At 42.0% G+C, this 19078-nt stretch overlaps 1 protein-coding gene across 5 annotated transcripts in view; it reads left to right on the forward strand.

The window, feature by feature from the left end:
- Positions 1–19078, forward strand: part of LOC102940760 (activator of 90 kDa heat shock protein ATPase homolog 2) — a 40033-nt gene that overhangs the window by 5991 nt on the left and 14964 nt on the right. For 3 of the 5 annotated variants that reach the window (XR_006289921.1, XR_006289922.1, XR_006289923.1), the window contains exons 3-9: positions 6601–6686; positions 7529–7643; positions 8295–8383; positions 9114–9236; positions 13394–13495; positions 15477–15528; positions 15831–15991. Coding sequence is in view for 1 of the 5 variants with exons in the window: in XM_043543903.1 (XP_043399838.1) it covers positions 6601–6686; positions 7529–7643; positions 8295–8383; positions 9114–9236; positions 13394–13495; positions 15477–15528; positions 15831–16006 (743 nt within the window). In the remaining 4 variants the exon portion in view is untranslated. Of the gene's footprint in view, positions 1–3211; positions 3352–6600; positions 6687–7528; positions 7644–8294; positions 8384–9113; positions 9237–13393; positions 13496–15476; positions 15529–15830; positions 17642–19078 lie in introns of those variants that run through there. The other 2 variants (XR_006289925.1, XM_043543903.1) reach the window with 2 other exon arrangements.

Raw genomic sequence — 19078 nt, forward strand, 5'->3', positions numbered from 1 at the left:
TAGTCACGATTAATCGCACTGTTAAACAATAACAGAATATCATTTATTTAAATATTTTTGGGTGTCTCCTACATTTTAAAATATATTGATTTCAGTTACAACACAGAATACAAAGTGTACAGTGCTCACTTTATATTTATTTTCATCATCTGAGTCAGATGCCACCAGCAGAAAGTTGATTTTCTTTTTTGGTGGTTTGGGTTCTGTAGTTTCCATATTGGAGTGTTGCTTTTTTAAGACTTCTGAAAGCATGATCCACACCTTGTCCCTCACAGATTTTGGACGGCACTTCAGATTCTTAAACCTTGGGTCGAATGCTATAGCTATTTTTAAAAATCTCACATTGGTACCGTTTTTGCGTTTTTTGTCAAATCTGCTGTGAAAGCGTTCTTAAAATGAACATCATCTGAGACTGCTATAGCATGAAATATATGGCAGAAAGTGGGTAAAACAGAACAGGAGACATACAATTCTCCCCCAAGGAGTTCAGTCACAAATTTAATTAACACGTTAGTTTTTTAACGAGCATCATCAGCATGGAAGCATGTCCTCTGGAATGGTGGCCAAAACATGAAAGGGCATACGAATGTTTAGCATATCTGGCATGTAAATACCTTGCAACACCGGCTACAAAAGTGCCATGCGGATGCCTGTTCTCACTTTCAGGTGACATTGTAAATAAGAGTCAGTCAGCAGTATCTCCCGTAAATGTAAACAAACTTGTTTGTCTTAGTGATTGTCTGAACAAAAAGTAGGACTGAGTGGACTTGTAGGCTCTAAAGTTTTACATTGTTTTGTTTTTGAGTGCAGTTATGCAAGAAAAAATATCTACATTTGTAAGTTACACTTTCATGATAAAGAGATTGCACTACAGTACTTGTATGAGGTGAATTGAAAAATACTATTCCTTTTATCATTTTTACAGTGCAAATATTTGTAATCAACAATAATATAAAGTGAGCACTGTACATTTTGTATTCTGTGTGTAATAGAAATCAATATATTTGAAAATGTAGAAAAACCTCAAATATTTAATACATTTCAATTGGTATTCTATTGTTTAACAGTGCGATTAATCGCAATTAATTTGAGTTAATTGCACGCGTTAACTGTGATTAATCAACATCCCTAATTAATACTAATCACAGTTCTGACACTGGAACCTTTTGGGTTTTGGACAAGCCATTTTATCCTTCTGTGTCTTAGTTGCCACATCTGTAAAATGGCAATAATAATATGTGCCTACCTCAAAGTGGTATTTACAATGCAAAGCATTACCTCCAGTGAGCAGTGTGGCTCTATCCAGTAACTATTTAGATTAGAATTTGCTCACCGGCACAGATATTTTCTGTCCAACTGACTGATATGTACAGCATTATTAGCAGTTTTTTAAAAATAAAAATTGAATGTTTAAAAAGCCTCTATTACTGTTAGTCATAAAGTAGACCTTCCAGTTAGTATTATTTGTATCTTTGTTAGTTTTTTTTGCAACGATTACGTGGTTTCTCAACACTTCCCTAAACTCTTATCCATTCAGCGAGCTTGGCTAGAAATGCCATCCTGCAGGTATGTGCCCCATTGTTCAAAAAAGAAGTCTAAACACACATTTTCTTTGGGCACACTGATTGACTAAGAAGTAAAAAACCTCATTTTTCCTTCAGATATTAACAGAAACTGCACATAAATGTCTTTTTGCCTATTTTAGTGTGAGCTTCACCTGCGGCAATTCAGGATATATTCATGCATGGGCATTTCTTTCAATGGATAGTCTGGTGCTCATTCAGGGCACAATCCTGTGCATAAAGTTGTTAAAGGAAGTTTTTCCATTGAGTTAAGTGACAGTTGGATCTGGATATTTGGAAGATGCAACTTCTAAGTGACTTTGTGTCTTTAAGCTGATTCACCCCTTTGCAGCAGTGCCTGTCCCTGCAGGGTGTTACTGCAAAAATGTAGTACATGATATTGCAGGGTGTTTGTTAGAGACTTTTGCTGTGAGCATTGATGAACATCTTTGCTGCTGGGCAGTTGTACATGTTAAAATAACATTTAATGGTATGACATAAGACACTGTAAAGGTAATTGGTGCTATGACAGAATGGAAATGCCACTGGTACAGTCTGAAGAGCATTTAAACCAGATCTGCTGGGTGAATAAATTTAATGAACAACGAGAAACTTTTTAAGAATAAGAGGAGGAATCTTTACTAAAACAAGAGCTGTTCACAGAACTGTAATAATTAAAGCAGAACAGTGTGGACTAAGGGCCTGATCCTGCAACTTCTTGCACTCATGTGCACTGCTGTGCCTGTGTGGAGCCCCATTGCCGTCCCTGAGGTTCTGTTCAAGTGCCATCAGTCTGTGTGTGTGTGTGTGTGTGCGCGCAAGTTCCAGGATCATGGTCTAAGGCTTCATTTATGATGGCATGTATAGTACAAGCACTGCACACACGCCTAGAACAGATGTAAACAGCAGTGTAGATGATGAGACACTGCTTAGACAAGTGGAGTAAAGACATACCCTAAGGTTCTGGCATAGCTCCTACACAGCTCTCTCTACGCTCCACAGTGCCTCCCATTGCTGTTTTTAGCAGTGTAGTGTCCTACTGCCTCCCTGCTGCTGGAGCCTTTTCCTGCCATAGTGAAAGGTTTTGACAGTGGGGAAAGACTCTCTGGCAGGGGAGAGGCAGTGGAAAAGGCTTCAAGAGCTCCCCATTGCTGGAGCTTTTCCTCATCACAGGGAGCTGCTGGAGCCCATCCCTGTGGCAAGGAGAGACTGTGGCTGGTGGGAGGCCGTGGGGAGAGGTTCTGACCTTTCCTCACTGCCTCCCCCTGCCAGAACCTGTCCCTGCTTTCCACTGTGGAGTGTAGCTACACATACGCTGCACACTACTGCAAGTGTAGACAAGGCCTTACTAGCGTAGGGATTACTACCACGAGTTGCCCTGTTGAGGTCAGTGGCACTATTTGCAAAGCAAGTACTTCTCTCAGAAGCGTTTGCAGGGTCAAGCCTTTTATTTTTAAAATTCAGTAGAGATGTATATAGCTCTGTGCATGTATACATATTATTGCTGACTTATGTTAACAGCTATAATATGCTAGGCGATTTCCAGACATTCACAAAGGGATGATCCCTGCTCCAAGAAACTCTAAGGATAGACAGAGTGACGTTAGCAGAAAGGGAACAACAAATAGGGTTGTTTTTTTCCCATACAGAATTCAGTTGGATTCACTAGCAGAAGCAGGCCTTTAAGAAGGATATAATGGTGATGGGGAAGGCCACAACATGCGTAGGGGCTGTATGGAAGAAGGCACAAATGTGATTGTGCAAGAAGTTGACAAATGGACAGATGAGGGTAAGAACATTGGCAGAATGGCAGCACAAAGCTTGATTAGGGAGGAGGTGTTTGTACTCTCATGCACCTACACAGAAGTATCAGTGACTCACTAAGATGATATCCTAAGTTTAAAAGCAGCTTAATGAGTTTGTGTTTTATTAATTCCGTTTTAGTTCTTTCAGTTGGTTTAATTATTCTCCTTTGAGTGATTGTTCCTACGTATAGTGCACTTCAGGTTGCACATGCGCTCAGGATGGCTGTTTTTTCCTAGCAGTGTCTGTCTGGTCCACACACATGCATCCATTCTCCATCAGCTGCACGCCAACGGAATAAAGGGGGCTGTTGGATCACCACCATCTTAGTTCCTTCTTGCCACTTGTGGTCTATGATGGAGCTTCACTGTCCTTGCTGACTACTTCAGCTCTCTTTGTAAATAGTTTTAGAAGTTTATACTAAAAACTACCTAAGAAATTTTTTTAGTTAGATAGTGTTAAGGGTTTGGTTTCCTATTTTTTGGTCTGTGTGAGGGGAACCACACACACACAGTTTCAAAAACTGCATGAAGGGCCACAAACGCTTCCTGGTCACAGACTTCCCTGACACATGTTTGTCATGGATGCCTGGGGGAAACCCACATCCCATCCAAGTGCAGAATCTGTTTCTTTGGCACTGAAATCCTCTTCCGTACTGAAGGATCTGGTGCCCTTTACTTCAACAACCTGAGCTGTGGAAATGACTCTTGACTCCAATGGCTGCAGCTTGCATCCCAGCTCCAGAAGACCTGTTGTTCCCTGAACCTTTCGTCTAAGAGAGCATCAACCCTTGCAGAAGGGTTAGAAAGACTTTGACCTACTACAGCCCCATGAGACTGATGGGGGTGACCTCTGGTAAACTTTTACCATGTATATAGGAACTTTTTTTTTTTTTTTTCTGCTTTTGCCCTTAAGAATAAATGCCGTTTGCTTTGGGAAGGCTCCAGGCAAGTGCAATCTCACCTTGCTAATTATGATTCTCCAAAGGATTTTAGCCTCCCTTATTTCGTAGGAGGACAGAGCAAAAGTATGCGTGGGGATACTGTTCAACTCCCTGCTTTCAGTAAAGACTATGATCACACTCACATCCTTCTTAGACTGGGGCGTTGACATGGAGGGACAGTCCAAGGGACATGGTCCCCTCAGAAGTCTGTTTCAAATCAGAGTCCGATGAGCCTGTGAATGATTCCTCCCATGTATCTATGGCCAGTAAATCCAGGTGGCCTATAACAAGCAGGGAGGAGTGGAGGCCATCACCCTTTGGAACTATGCAGTCCCATGCAAATTACTTTAACTGCTGTCCACCTGCCAGGGATCCACAAACACCCTAGATTATCTGAGTAAACAGTTCTCCTTAGAATGAGAGTTAGAGCTACATGACCTGACTCTCCAGAAGATGTTTCTGGGTGTGGGGTGTCTCATCCATGGATTTTTTTCACATCCCTTGTGAACAACAAGTGCAAAAAGTTCTGCTCCACGGGGGGTTGTAGTCCAGGCTCTCTGGGCGATGTGTTTCTCAGACAGTGGTTGGGAGCCTTGCAATACCCCTTTATCCCCGATTCCCCTTTTACCTCAGACATTGAGGAAAATCAGACAACATAAAGCACAAGTCATGCACCAGGTTGGCCAACAGTTCTAAAGTACTCTATACTTCTGCAACTATCTGCCTGATCTCCCCTCTGCATTCTCCTGATACCTTAACTATTAACCCAGGACAAAGGACAGACCCAGCCACGCTTCACCTGAAAACATGGTATTTGTGTGGCTGTTGGGGTTGTTCAGCTGATGTCCAGGCTATCGTAAGCAGCAGTAGAAAGGACTCTACCAGGAAATGTTACAAAGCAAAATGGAAATATTTTTGTTTTGGTGTAACTGACAGGGAATTCCTCCTTCACAGGCAAAGATTCTGAATGTATTGGACTTCTTTTGTCCTTAAATCCTCAGGGCTGTCTTTTAGCTCACTTAGAGTACACCTTCTGGTCATCAGTGCATTTCATCTGCTGGTAGACACTTACTCTATATTTTCCCACTCTGTCACAGTCTGCTTCCTGGTGAGTATGATTTGAGACTTCCCTCCAGTGGCAAAACCAGTACCAACTTGGGACTTGAACTTTGTTCTCAACCATTACTAAGTCACCATTTGAGCCCTTGGGATCATGCTCTTTACTAGATCTGTCTGTGAGGGAACATTTTTGGTCACTATCATGTCAGCCAGAAGACTTGGAGCTAGAAGTGCTCATGGCTGACCCTCCAGTTTTGTACAGTTTTCCACAAGGGCCAGGCATCTGTGAGACTACATGCTAAGTTTGTCCCTAAGGTGGTGGTGGTGCATCAACCAAAGTATCCATCGATCTGTGTTTTAGCCTAAACCTCTTTCTAGCTAGGAAGAGGTGGCATGGCACTCACTGGCAACATAGGGCTCTTGCCTCTTTCCTGCAAAGAACAAAGTCCTTTCAAAAGTCTCCTAGACTTTGTCACATTTGCAGAATGTCTGAAAGGAGAGGCCATCTTCTCTCACAGGCTGTCAAAGTAGATCTTGGGATGCATCCTACTCTGAGATGAACAATTTCTCCCTTGAGGATAGCATATGAACATACACAGCTTGAGTTTAGGCATCATTGGTAGCGTCACATAGCGATGTCCCTATTACTGACATCTGCAGAGTTCTCTGCACTGTGCGCTGGTGCAAGCAGCTGCTTCTAATATTTCTCTAGGCAGGGCAGTTCTGCAATCTGTTGTTCCATAGGATTCCAGGCACCCACCTCCTTAAAGAGACAGTGCTTGTGAATCACCTGAAGTGCACTACATATAGGGACAATCAGTCGAAGAAGGATGCATTAATCTTAATTTGAGTTCTTTGAGATGGGTTGTTCCTGTGTAGTGCATTACCCACCTTTCCTCCCCCGTTTAGTCAGTAGAGAGGGAACTATAATGGTAGTGGTTTATTCCCCTTTATTCCCTTGGTGTGGAGCATGAAGAGTGTGGGGGCAGATATGTGGAACAGATGGACGCTCTTAGGGAAAAATCTCCAGTTCTGGGTACATGGAGGGCATGCAAAACCTGAATGCACTATGTGCAGGGACAACACATTTCAAAAAACTTAAGTTACTACAAGGTAAGTAATCCATCCTTTTAAATAGTAGTTCTGCAGAAAGCATTTACAAGGGTAAAACTGTTGCGATGGAAAATACAGTTATTTAGTTATTACATTTAAGAATTCATTCTGTTAATGCAGGTACAATGAAAGAATCTGGTGAGAAACATGAGGGATTTGTTGAAATTCCTAACCTGTCAGAAGAAAATGAGGTGGATGATACAGAGGTAGGTAATAAATACTAACATAGCTGTATAGGGCAGGAATTTTTAAATAAAATTAATAACTTTGGCTGCCATTAAATTTCCTGTTAACTGAATAATAGTTACCAAAGGGTTTAAAAAAAAAAAGCGTAATTAGTGAATACCTGGGAGAACAACATGACTTAGCTAGGGGCTCACTTCATCGAATGCGTCCGATGAAGTGAGCTGTAGCTCACAAAAGCTTGTGCTCAAATAAATTTGTTAGTCTCTAAGGTGCCACAAATACTCCTTTTTGCGAATACAGACTAACACGGCTGCTACTCTGAAACATGACTTAGCTAGTCTGTCTTTAGTGATCTAAAGACAAAAGATGTCAAGAACCAAAAACATTAATGGCTCACTTCTGTCCTCCGATACGTAAATACATATCCTCCAAAGTTAGCTACTAAGCATGCACAGTATCAGACTTTAAAAGATGCAGCTCATGGTAATACAGAGCCACGTGTTTGAGATAAGAATTGAGCCCTATGTTTGCTTCACTGTTTGTCATTTTTTAATCTTAAGGCCTCTACTTTGGTGCTAGCCTAATGATACAGTTGATACTGTGGTCTCTAAAGAACTCCTGCATAGGGGGAGAAACCTATCTAAACTTCAGCTAGTTCTTGATTTATTATGGAGACAAAATTGCTTGTGTTTCCTTTTAGAAAAAGAAACAGTATCCAGTTTTAGCTTAAAGGCATGATAAAGTAGGAAAGTTTGCACTTGAAATATCTATTCTGTGCCTGTCCTCTGAATAAACCAACACTGTTGTTCCCCAAAAATCAAATTGTACAAAGCATCTCTTAGATTGGTATGTTTGTTTACAGATAAGTGTAAGCAAAAAGAAAGGAGATGGAGATGTGCTAAAGGATCTTATGAGAACAGAAGGAACTTCAAAAGTCAGGGAGGCTCTCAGACATTATCTGAAAGTTCTTAAAACAGGTACATTAACATCATTTCTGTGACTATATGGGCCAATTATGTGCAATCTCCCTGCTTGAATAGATTGATCCATTTTCATCTGAGTTGGTAGAAACTGTTTTCATATCACTTTAAGAACAAAACAAAACCCCAATGCCTTCATGTTAATGCAGTATTATAATTAAGGTTTTAATTTCACCGAAGTCAGGATATTCAAAGTTGTTTATTTTGGAGTAAAGCCCGGGAGGCACTAATCGGGACCAGAACCATAATGTCATAAGCGCTATACAAACATATGAGGAGATACAGTCCCTGCCTTAAAGATCTTACAAATTAATTGGCTGAGCAAAGCAAGGCCATACACTTAACTCAATGGCGTTTCTCTGTATCTGTAATGTGGTAACTTCTGAAAACAGTATCCAATCAATTCCAAAATTTCAGGGAATGTTCTAGGCATAAGTGGACAGAACTCTATTAATTTTGGTGAAAAATCAAAAACTGAAAGCCTGAATTTAGTGGAAATCAGGCTATTCTCATTTTCAGATCTTTACCAAAATAAATATGGTTCTGAGCAGAGGGGGAAGGGCTTGGTTGTAGTGGGGGCGAGGGGTGTAGTTGGGTGTACAGGTTGGCCTCATGTTAGACGGTATTTTTTACTTCCTCTGTTTACAGAGTTTACTCTGGGAATGATCCTACCAACCAAAACTTCAGCTGGTCCGGAACTAGCGGTTAAAAAAAAATTGAGTGAGAATAACATGCAGGTATGCTGGCATTAGGAGTTACCATGTAAGTTTCACTGGGAAAGATGGATGCTATTGGCCCCAAACTCTGCCATCATAGGAGGAATAGAGAATTTAAGATTTATCCCGTGACTAACAGCAGATGTACATAGTGCTATAATGTGGAGCATTCATTTGTAACAGTAAGTGTTTGGTGCACTTTTAAAATCACCTTTGGGATGGAGGCCAGTAAATTCACCAACATGAATGCTATGACCAGTCTGTGTAGTGCTCAGGTAATGTGGAAATAGAATAATTGCTGGGCCACAGAATCTTCAGACAGTGAAAGGGAGATCAAAGGTGTCCTGTTCTTCACTTCCAGTGTTCTGTCAGTGACAATGACAGCTTCAAGAGGGAGAGGCTGAAATTTGTCTGCTTCCCTCATTTCCTCAGTCATTATTAATTCATTCCACATTCTGTTGCCTGTCACCAAAAGCATGTTAGGGTTGCCACAGATTTTTCTAGTGCCTGACTGTGGTGCTCACTTAATCTAATCCTAATATAGAATAGTATGTTATCATATAATTAATGCATATGCCCAAGGGAGGAGGCTTAATATTGCTTGGGCAGCCTTAAACCTGGCATTTCCTAACTTTTGAGTGGTTGACTTTGCAAACTTAATGATGTTTTTCTAGTATAGAGTTTTGGTGTGGAATATATATGTATTTTCTATTCATATACAATGGCACTTTATCCTGAGTTTGCTTTACAGGATTCTGTTTTACCAGTTTCTTTGGATACAGTTGGTGTAAAAATTCCAACAGTAAAGATACTTCTGAAAGAGATGTTTGACTCTCCGATAGAGGAGCTTTATAGCATCTTCATAACTAAGGAGGTAAGAAGCCTTTTTATAGCAAAGGACCACATGTTCTTAGTGATGTAACGGCAGGGATTGGTGCTCCAGAAAGGAGAAAAGTTATTTTATTTGAAGAGTTTAATTATAATCAGTAATGAAAAATATTATATGTAGGGCCTTACCAAATTCACGGCCATGAAAAATGTGTCATAGACCGTGAAATCTGGTCTCCTCCCATGAAATCTGGTCTTGTGTGTGCTTTTACCCTATACTGTACAAATTTCACAGGGGAGACCAACGTTTCTCAAATTGAGGGTCCTGACCCAAAAGGGAGTTGCAGAGGAAGGGCGGTATTGCCACCCTTACTTCTGCATTGCCTTCAGAGCTGGGCGGCTGGAGAGCAGCAGCTTTCGGCCAGGTGCCCAGCTCTGAATGCAGCACCCTGCCAGCAGCAGCACTGAAGCAAAGGTGGCAATACCATACCATGCCACTCTTCCTTCTGTGCTGCCACCGTCAGAACTGGGTGGCAGGAGAGTGGTGGCTGCTGATTGAGGTCCCAGCTCTGCAGGCAGCAGCTCTGCCTTCAGAGCTGGGATCCTGGCCAGCAGCCTCCGCTCTCCAACTGCCCAGCTCCGAAGGCAGCACCGCTGCCAGCAGCAGTGCAGAAGTAAGGATAGCAGTACTGCAACCCCCCCCACCCCCAAATAATTTTGCAAAACACACCCTCCCCCCCCACCACCCCACCCACACACACACGCCTTTTGGGGGTCAGGACCCTTACAATTACAACACCGTGAAATTTCAGACTTAAATAGCTGAAATCATAAATTTATTATTTTTTAAATCCTATTGACCGTAAAATTGACCAAAACGGACCTTGAATTTGGTAGGGCCTTAATTTTATGTAACTTTCATAGTGCAACTAACACATTCCCACTTGTACAACAAAAGTGGGAAATCTAGTCAAACAGGGACTGAAATACCATCAGCTACTTATTTCTAGTAACTTTAGCTATAGTACCATAATGCAAGGTGTAAGGTGGTCTTGGGTCTCTCCCCGTCTGTCAGGGAGGGAGACCACGCCCCTTGCTACAATGCCTCTGGAGCGACTCAGTTCAGGGGGAAATTAGCAAACAGTTAATAGGCCCAAACCTGCAGTCCAGGCTGGGCAGCAGTTGAGTCTGTGAGCTGCAGCCAAGGTGGGGCAGCCAACAAATAAGGGCTCTGGCCTGCAGTCAGGCAGAGCAACTACGAGTCTATAGGCCTGGGGGCCTCAGTCAGGGCAGTGCCACAAACAGTTAATGGCTCTGGCTTGCAGTCAGGCAGAGCAGCAGTGAATCTGTACTAGGACCAGAGCCCTCAGTCAGGGCAGGGCGGCAAACAGTTAACAGCTCTGGCCTGCAGTCCGGCAGAGCAACACAGCAGTGTAGGCGGATCAGCTCTTTGGCGGGGCCGACAGCAAAACCGTCTGGCATCCTAGCTCGGGTGGGCGACAGACCGACGCAGGCCTCTTGCCAGGGGTGGGGTGGCAGGGGGATGCAGGCCCACCCAACTCCACTGCGTCCCGGCCAAGGGCCCTAACCGTGGTGGAGTGGTCCACCACTGGGTCAGCGGGTAAATCCGGCCACAACACGCTGGCTGGCTTACAGTCAGTAACACAGCCAAACCCTATTCGGCTTCCCTAGGCTCCTTCCTACACTCCCATTTGAGAGGTACCTGGGTTCCGGGGTCCTTGTTTGTCTCACTGGGGTAAACAGCTAGTGGCAGCCCTAACAGCTCCTTGGTGTCCCTGGTGTCTGGCAGCTCCGGCAGTCCCTCCAGGTCTCTGCCACTGTAGCGGTCTCTATGGGGTCTGAGCTCCAGCAGCAGGGGAGATACATCCTGCTCCTCCGGCAGCTCTCCTCCAACTGAGTTGGAGGGTCTGCCTTTTATATTTCTCGTTCCTGTCCTGCTCCTCTGCTTCCGCGGTGGTCGTAGGCGTCCTGGGTGCAGGTCTCCCCGGGCCGCTGTCTGTCAGGGAGGGAGACCATGCCCCCTCGCGACAAGGGTTCCACTTGTAATTCTAACTAGCACCATTTGTTCTATTAGTGCTGTTGTTACCTTTGAAGGTAAAGAACTATCATAGCGTGTAAAGTGGAGAGCAAAATGGAGATATTTAGTTTATCGGTGTGTGTTTATTTCGTTGAGCTCTGTGTATTGATGTGAAGCTGGCCAGCTAGCCTTGTCCAAAGGAAGGGTCTGCTAATTTTGCTTGTCCTGTCAGCAGGCTTTTGATGCCATTGCCCGTGAGGAATTGATAACTTACTTTCAGATCTTTCCAAAGTAGACAGACTGGCCCCTTTGGTAGTTTTGTTTTTTTTCTTTCTGAGCATCCCTGGAAGGTGGTGCTGGGCCATTGTTTATCAACCCACAACAGCTCCACTAATAGAGATTGGGAAGTCTTACGCATCATGTCATTAGTATGCAAGCGAAATGCAGCTCTGTCTCCTTTGCACTCAGCTTAGAATAATAATAAATACTCAGTAATAATAAATATTTTATGTAAGCACTTGTAATCCAAAGAGCTTTACAATTGTTAAGCATTCTTATCCCCATTTTACAGATGGATTCCATTAGCTAGTATGTGTATGGATATGATTACATCTACCTCTCTTGCAAGGTTTACTGTGGAGAAGCACTAATATGGCAAGTTTAGGATGCATCAGTGTCCTCCTAAGAAGCCCTAGAATATATCAGAAGATTTTAGACTGGAATGTTAATAATTCCAAAAATCGTAATTCTCAGGAGGATCAGGGATTAATGTCAGTCTTCTGATATGGGATAGAGAATATAACATCTCATGACTTTCCGACTAATCCTGCTCCATGTGTCCAGACTGCTGCTTCCATCTCATCAGGGCAGAAGGAGGATCAGTCTGCCTGTTTCCTAATCCAAATATAGCTGCAGCCACTTCACTTCACTTGCTTTGAACTCTCTACCTCTGTTTTACCTAATGGTCCCTTCCACATACCCTCATTGGTTGCTCCTTTTACCTACCAAGCGTGTTTCTCAGAACTTGGTAATGTGACAAAGTTCCTCCTCTGCCTTGGTGGGTCCTGTGCTTAGTGGTGGATTTGCTCGCCTCAGTTTGGCCACTTTTGCTAGTGGCTCAAACCTGCCGTTCACTCAGCTAACCTCATCACTGGCCAGCATGGGGAAAAGGAAGGAGAACAATCCCCACAGAGATAGCTCAGTCATTTGAGCATTGGCCTGTTAAACCCAGGGTTGTGAGCTCAATCCTTAAGGGGCCAATTTGGGATCTGGGGCAAAAATTGGGGAGTGGTCCTGCTTTGAGCAGGAGGTTGGACTAGATAACCTCCTGAGATCCCTTCCAACCCTGATATTCTATGATCCACCTAGTGGGTTGGGGGACAGGCCAGGGACCTTCCCGTCTGGTGGGACCCACAGTCCAGGTCAACTCCTCTTATATCCAATGGGGGAACCCAGGCCCGCCCTCTACTCCGGGTTCCAGCCCAGGGCCCTGTGGATAACAGCTGTCTACAGTGTTTAGTGTGACAGCTACAACTCTCTGGGCTACTTCCCCATGGCCTCCTCACCACAGGACCGTCTTCCTGATGCCAGATAGCATTTGTACTCCTCAGTCCTCCAGCAGTATACCTCTCACTGACTGAAGTGAGGTCCTTTTTAAACCAGGTGCCCTGATTTTAGCTTGCTTGTCTTAATTGATTCTAGCAGCTTCTTAATTGGCTCCAGGTGTCCTAATTAGCCTGCCTGCCTTAATTGGTTCCAGCAAGTTCCTGATTGTTCTGGAACTACCCATTACCTTACCCAGGAAAAAGGGATCTGCTTAATCTGGGGCTAATATATCTGCCTTCTGTCACTCTCCTGTAGCCATCTGGTCTGACCCTGTCACAGTAACTTAATCATATTATGATTTTTCTTAGTGAAGTCAATGATATATTGATTTGACTAGAGCACTTTTTAAAGTTCAAACGCATAAAATTGCTTTTAGAGAGCCATGCATTAATCACAGAACCATTGGCATTAGGAGTCTCCAGTAGCCCTTTTAGTTCATCCCAGTATCCTGGAAGAATGCGTTATATATCACTAAGCTACCCAGAAATCGTAGAAGTTATGTGTTATTGAATAGCTGATTAAATTCTTACACGATGCATGTTTGCTTTTTGTTTCCCTAGTTGGTGCAGAAATTTTCTAAAAGTTGTGCTGTGATCCAAGCCAAAAGAGGAGGGAAACTTCAAATGTTTGATGGTTGTATTACTGGTGAATATATAGAATTGGTAAGTTGAAACCTTGAAGTTTAAAATCAGATGCCATGTTCTGCCCTTTTGGAGTCTCACACTGGTGATGTTTGGGTCCAGAAGGTTCTTAATTTGCTACTCCACAGGGGAGAATACACTGTAAAATGTAACCTTGCTTTAGTTTCTCTAATGCAGATTTAGTTCATAAAAAACAAAATATGACCATGCAGAAGATTCCTGACTTTCTCCTTTTCTGGCCCAGATTATCTATCATGTAGGAAAACCTTCACTTGGAACCTGGGAAGAGGAAAACTGTGTATGATTGCTTTACAGAGTTTTTCTACCACTGTCTCTTTTAATAGAAGAGTTTGGGATTGAGTTTACAGATTAGCGGTAGTACCACTTACTAAACATGTGGATCTCTGGAGAAGCAGATCCCATTCTGTTCAGAGCCAGAAGCTATACTGTCCCTGGCTATGCTCCCCTAGAGCTACATAGGGGCAGCTGAGGAAGGTAATCTAGTGTAGACCTGTATTAACTCCCCCTGGATTTCCACACAAAACAAAGCAAAGAGTAGTGCCATGGAGAGCTCTGCTTCGATTAGGGAGCATGTCCCAGTTACCACTGATCTCTGACAAGAGAAGAAGTGTATCACAATTCTGAATGTCAAAAGTTGTTTCTTAAACGACCTAGGGAAAATGCTCTGTCCGGAAGCCCTTTAACTTACCATTCAGCTGTGTGTCAATTCTAGCTTCGAATCCCTTAATTACTTAAATCAAATCCTGAGTAGTTTAAGATAGAATCTGCAGTAATTTTAATTCCAAAAAAATGTTTACTAAGGATTTAGTTATAGGTATTTCATCTTTTAGGCATGCCTCAGATTTCCTAAAGCTCAAGATCCCCTTTCCCCCAAATGGACTGAGAGTGCAGTGGCTCCAGTTATAATAAAGATGTTGAAACTTGGGAACACACCGATGAAATAATTCATTTGATAGTGCCAGTGACTGGCTATAAAAAGATACTCCACACATTTCCAGCTGTAACAATTAAAGAAACTCTTTAGGCAACATCCCCAGTCAACAATCAAACAACTGGCAAGTTCCACATCATAGAGAAATAGTTACAGTGGTTATGTTAAGCACAAATGGAACTGAACCTACTTGGACTCTAGGGGAAGTTGTGAATAAAAAAATACCCCTATTTGTAAACCTCCTTGAAGGATGAGCAAACTCCTTGAATAGGAGAATGCACCACTACTCTAAACCAACTGCTGTCAAATCTGTCTTCCGGATTAAGCCTCTGCCAGTTTGCTTTCAGTTCCCTATTTCAGCCAGTTGCTGAGACTCCATACAGTCTAGAACCGATGGAAAGGAGCTCTAGAGCTGTGTGTCATCTTACGCATAGTACCACAGCCCAAACCATCTGTCTCTTCCAGTGGCCTCAAATGTACATTGAGCAAGATGGGGGATCAGTTACCCTCCACTTTTTTTCTGTGATTTCTCAGAGGAAAATACAGAACCACTGCAGTAATCCCAGTCACCCATGCTAAGGTCCATATTATCAATGGCTGCTGATTAGAGCTATAGCTATAAGCATGAACAACTGACCTTTGTCCATTGCTAGGATAAAGTAGGGAATTGTGTGCCCAGTTATGAGTGTCACGATTAGAGCTGGATAAAAGCTGGGATTTTCAAGTAAAGTGTGTTCCCTCACATTTACTGTTTGTCCAACTTTTGCCAGGTGGAAAAGTCAGAAATTGAAGGGAGAAGGCCACAAAATTTTATTTCAGAATTTTGGAAAACAAACTTTTACCAAACCAGCTTTTTCAAAGAAAAAACTTAATTTGATAAAACCCCATTTTATGATGGAAAAAGCTTTCTCATTGGAAAATTCTTGGCCAGTGCCAGCTAGGATCCTCTTGGAATGAGATGTGGCAGGCCCTCAGATGAAATTCTTGAAAAAAGGCAGGGGGGACTATTAGTTTTGTCATGATTTTTGTATATCTGTATCTGTCTTACAGTTACCCAGCCAAAGGATTGTCATGAAATGGAGATGCAGGGACTGGCCTCATGGTATGTCTTTTCTCTAACCCCATAGTATTTACAGGTTGGATTTTCTTAGGGGCCTAATCCCAGTTTAAATTGTGGCTAAAGTTTGAGAAAGCACAATGTAATGCCTGCTGTTAGTCCCACTGAGGTAAGGAGTTTGTTCTGTCTTTGTTCTTGTAAGTACATTTATGTACATAATACAACAGCTGAGTTCATGAAAGATTGAATTTTATTTAGTAGTATAGTAAAGCAAACTTTCATTAATCAGGTGTTAAAACAAAGGTTAATAAACATATTACTGACTATTGTACCGTCTCTTCTTCCAGAACATTATGCAACGGTTGCTTTGAATTTCAAGGATCGGGCAACTCAAACTGAGTTACAGGTAGAGTGCAAAGGAGTCCCTGTCTGTAATGAAGACAGTACAAGACAGCGTTGGCAGAAGCAGCATTTTGAAGAAATACGTGTTTTACTGCAACAGACCAAAGTAAATGCTGAATGATGATAGCACTGTAGTTAGTTTTATTAGCGCATTACTTTTTTTTTAATATATATATTGTCTCCCTTTTTTTAAGAAAATTAATTTATTTACAGGGGATGAATAAAGATCCACATCTGTGATACTGTATATAATTTAAGTACTATTTATGGATCTTCAGTGAATGAAATGGCCTCTTCCATAAGTGAGATTATGTATTTAGACACCTTCAGTTTGAGACGTGATCACTGTTTTATCTATAACTTAAATTTGGAAAATGTGAGTGTGACTCAGATGCTATAGACTTCATGGTATTACATCATGCTGGCAAGGCCATTTAGTAGAGACTAACTTGGGCCTGGACTAGGCCTACTTAGTAGCTAGAGCAGAGAAGTGACATATGCATTGTTTAGTAAGAATCCATTCCTGGTGGGTAGAATACTGTGTTTAAATGCACTCCTGATTAAAAGGTGAATTGGAAAGTCTTAAAAAAATACCCCAGACATAGTTTGAGCCTGTAAAATCAAATGAGTGAATTATACAGCCACTTAAAATAAAGCATTTAATCTCAAACCATAACAAAACAAGCTGCAGGCTTATCTTTTCAAACAGCATAGCTACACATTTGAAAGACTGTCACCTAAGTCTTTGCTATTGGTCCTGAGGGTTAACAAAATTAGAACAACCCTTGTTGACTGTGGGAGATGCTATTATTTTGGTCTGTTTTTCTAAACTCCTGTCTTCATCTTTTCTCTGCCAATGGTACCTGTGATGGGAGTTGATGCTCTCGCAGAGATGCCAGGAAGGCTGTAAGGGAAGTAACTTAATTTTGTATTTCAGCAATTTCCATATTTATTTAAAGAGCCATTCTGACTTGGACTGTTTTCTTCTCTTGGAATTCTGAAAATGTTTTTAGCTTAGACCCTTTCAGTTCACCTTAATAAACCATTCCACCCATGGGAATGTAATGAAAGCAAAGCAAATAAAACCCCAACCGTTTGACACAAATGCACCATAAGGGTTAACCATGGTGGGTTAATAGTGAAGATATAACAGTTTAGCAAGAATGGGGCAGAATTCTTAAATGCATTAAGTAATTTTGTAAACAATTGGAATAAAAAATTACTTACCTGTGCAATACTGAATTTAAGGCAAAATTGTGACAGACTGCATTTTAATCAAATGCACAGAATAGCAGTCAGCCATGTTAATAAACAAAATTGTACAGTGAGTGTGCTTTGTTTCCTCTAATGTATGCTGTTCAATAAACTACCACATGCAAATGACCAGTTCCTTCCTCCTCCTCCCCCCCTCCCCGCTTAAAGGATTCTTTAGAGAATCAAGTTTCTGGCATACAGTTTTATTGTGATAAGACTAAGACCACGCAAACTTGCACAGGACACCATATGACATTTACATTGTGTGTAAGTTTAAATGAAATACAGGATGAGGAAGTTTTTTCTCCCTGACAGCTACAAGTAGAGCAGGGGAGGAGGACAGGGAAAGACAGCAGCATTGTGATGAGAGGGGAAAGTAGAGAATTCCATGTTTATTGTACACTGTGGTTTTCATCCTGAAATGGTATGGTGTGTAAAAAAAAAATTGAGTCAGACCCCTCAAAATGCAATTGATTAAAAAAATTTCAGTCACTCTTTTTAAGGTATTAGCATGATTTTTAGGAGAGCAGGCTAGAGGTATCATGACTCTCTTAACCAGTGGTTAACTGTACATTTCTTTAGCAGTTTTATAAAATAGAATCAAGGCTGAATTTAGTTGTTCAGAGTGTCCATTGAGAGCAACAGAGTAAGCACTGAAAGTGCTTGGGCAATGAAAACCAGAAACTTTTACAAAGACATTGCAAACTAAGTTTAAATTAAACCCTTCTATTTGCGTATTAAGTGAATCTAATTTCCCCATAAGAATTAATGTAAATGGGGGGGTTAGGTTCCAGGGAAATTTTTTTCACCAGTCAAAAGACATGTATAAGTTTTAAACAATTTAATACTGTCCTCACTGCTGATGACTGTGAAGCTTGGTTGAGGCAGGGTCAAGGCACGGGGGCTTGCCCCGCTCTGCCCCCCGTTCAGCTGGGTGTGGGGGCTTGCCCTGTTCTGCACTCCTGCTGGGGAATGGGGTCAGGGGCTTGTCCGCTACCTGGGTGGAATGCCAGGTGAGTGGGGTAAGGCCCTGTGCCCTGACCCCAATCCCTGGCTTAAACACCAGGCAGGCAGAAAGGGGCAAGCCCCCATGCCCCAACCCTGCTCCCCAGCAGGAGCACCAAGCGGGTGGAATGGGGCAAGCAACCTTATAATAGAACATTGTGACACTTTAAATGAGTATGTTCTCTAGTAGATCAGCAATCTAATAAAACAGTGTTAACCGGGACAACTTTAAGTGAGGAGTTTCTATAGCAGAATACCTGCTTGCACCACTTTTGTGGTACATTTCCAGCCTCTTCTTTACTAAGCCACTCTACTTTCTGCTGGTTAAGTCCTGGTGGCGAATGGAAATTTCTATTCTGAATCAGAATGAAGTGTTGAATTTCAAAATTTCTCTTGAAACAAAATTTGAACAAACAAACAAAAAACACCACACTTTGCAACAAGCAAAATCATTGTGTTTTGATTTTTAAAAATTATTTTTTTAAATTTTAATATATTCCAAAACAAAATCTAAACATTCTGTTTCCATAAGGTAAAAGGTAATTTTTAAAAAAATATTGACACATTCCCTATGGAACATTACGACTGTTTTTTCAGGAGAAACGTTTCCCATCAACCTTTTTTGACCAGCTCTGTCTACAGTCCTTGTTGACTCTCTTGGATGAAATCCTGGTTCAAGTGCAAAGAGAGAAGGACAGAGAGCACTTATTTTTAGGAACAAATGGATACGAGCAGGAGGGAGCTCTGTTCCCCTTTGTCTGACATGAAGTTGTTCTCTAACAGGTTGAGATATCCCTTTGACACTATCCCCTCCAATCTTCTGGCTTCTTTTGCTCCCTCTGTAGTCCTCACGCTCTTATTTGGATTTTTCCCTTACATCATCCTGGTTTAACCCCCTTTCTTCTTTTGCAACCACTAACCGTCTCCCATTCCC

Source organism: Chelonia mydas, chromosome 3 (genome assembly GCF_015237465.2).
Source record: "Chelonia mydas isolate rCheMyd1 chromosome 3, rCheMyd1.pri.v2, whole genome shotgun sequence".
NCBI classification, from domain to species: Eukaryota; Metazoa; Chordata; order Testudines; family Cheloniidae; genus Chelonia; species Chelonia mydas.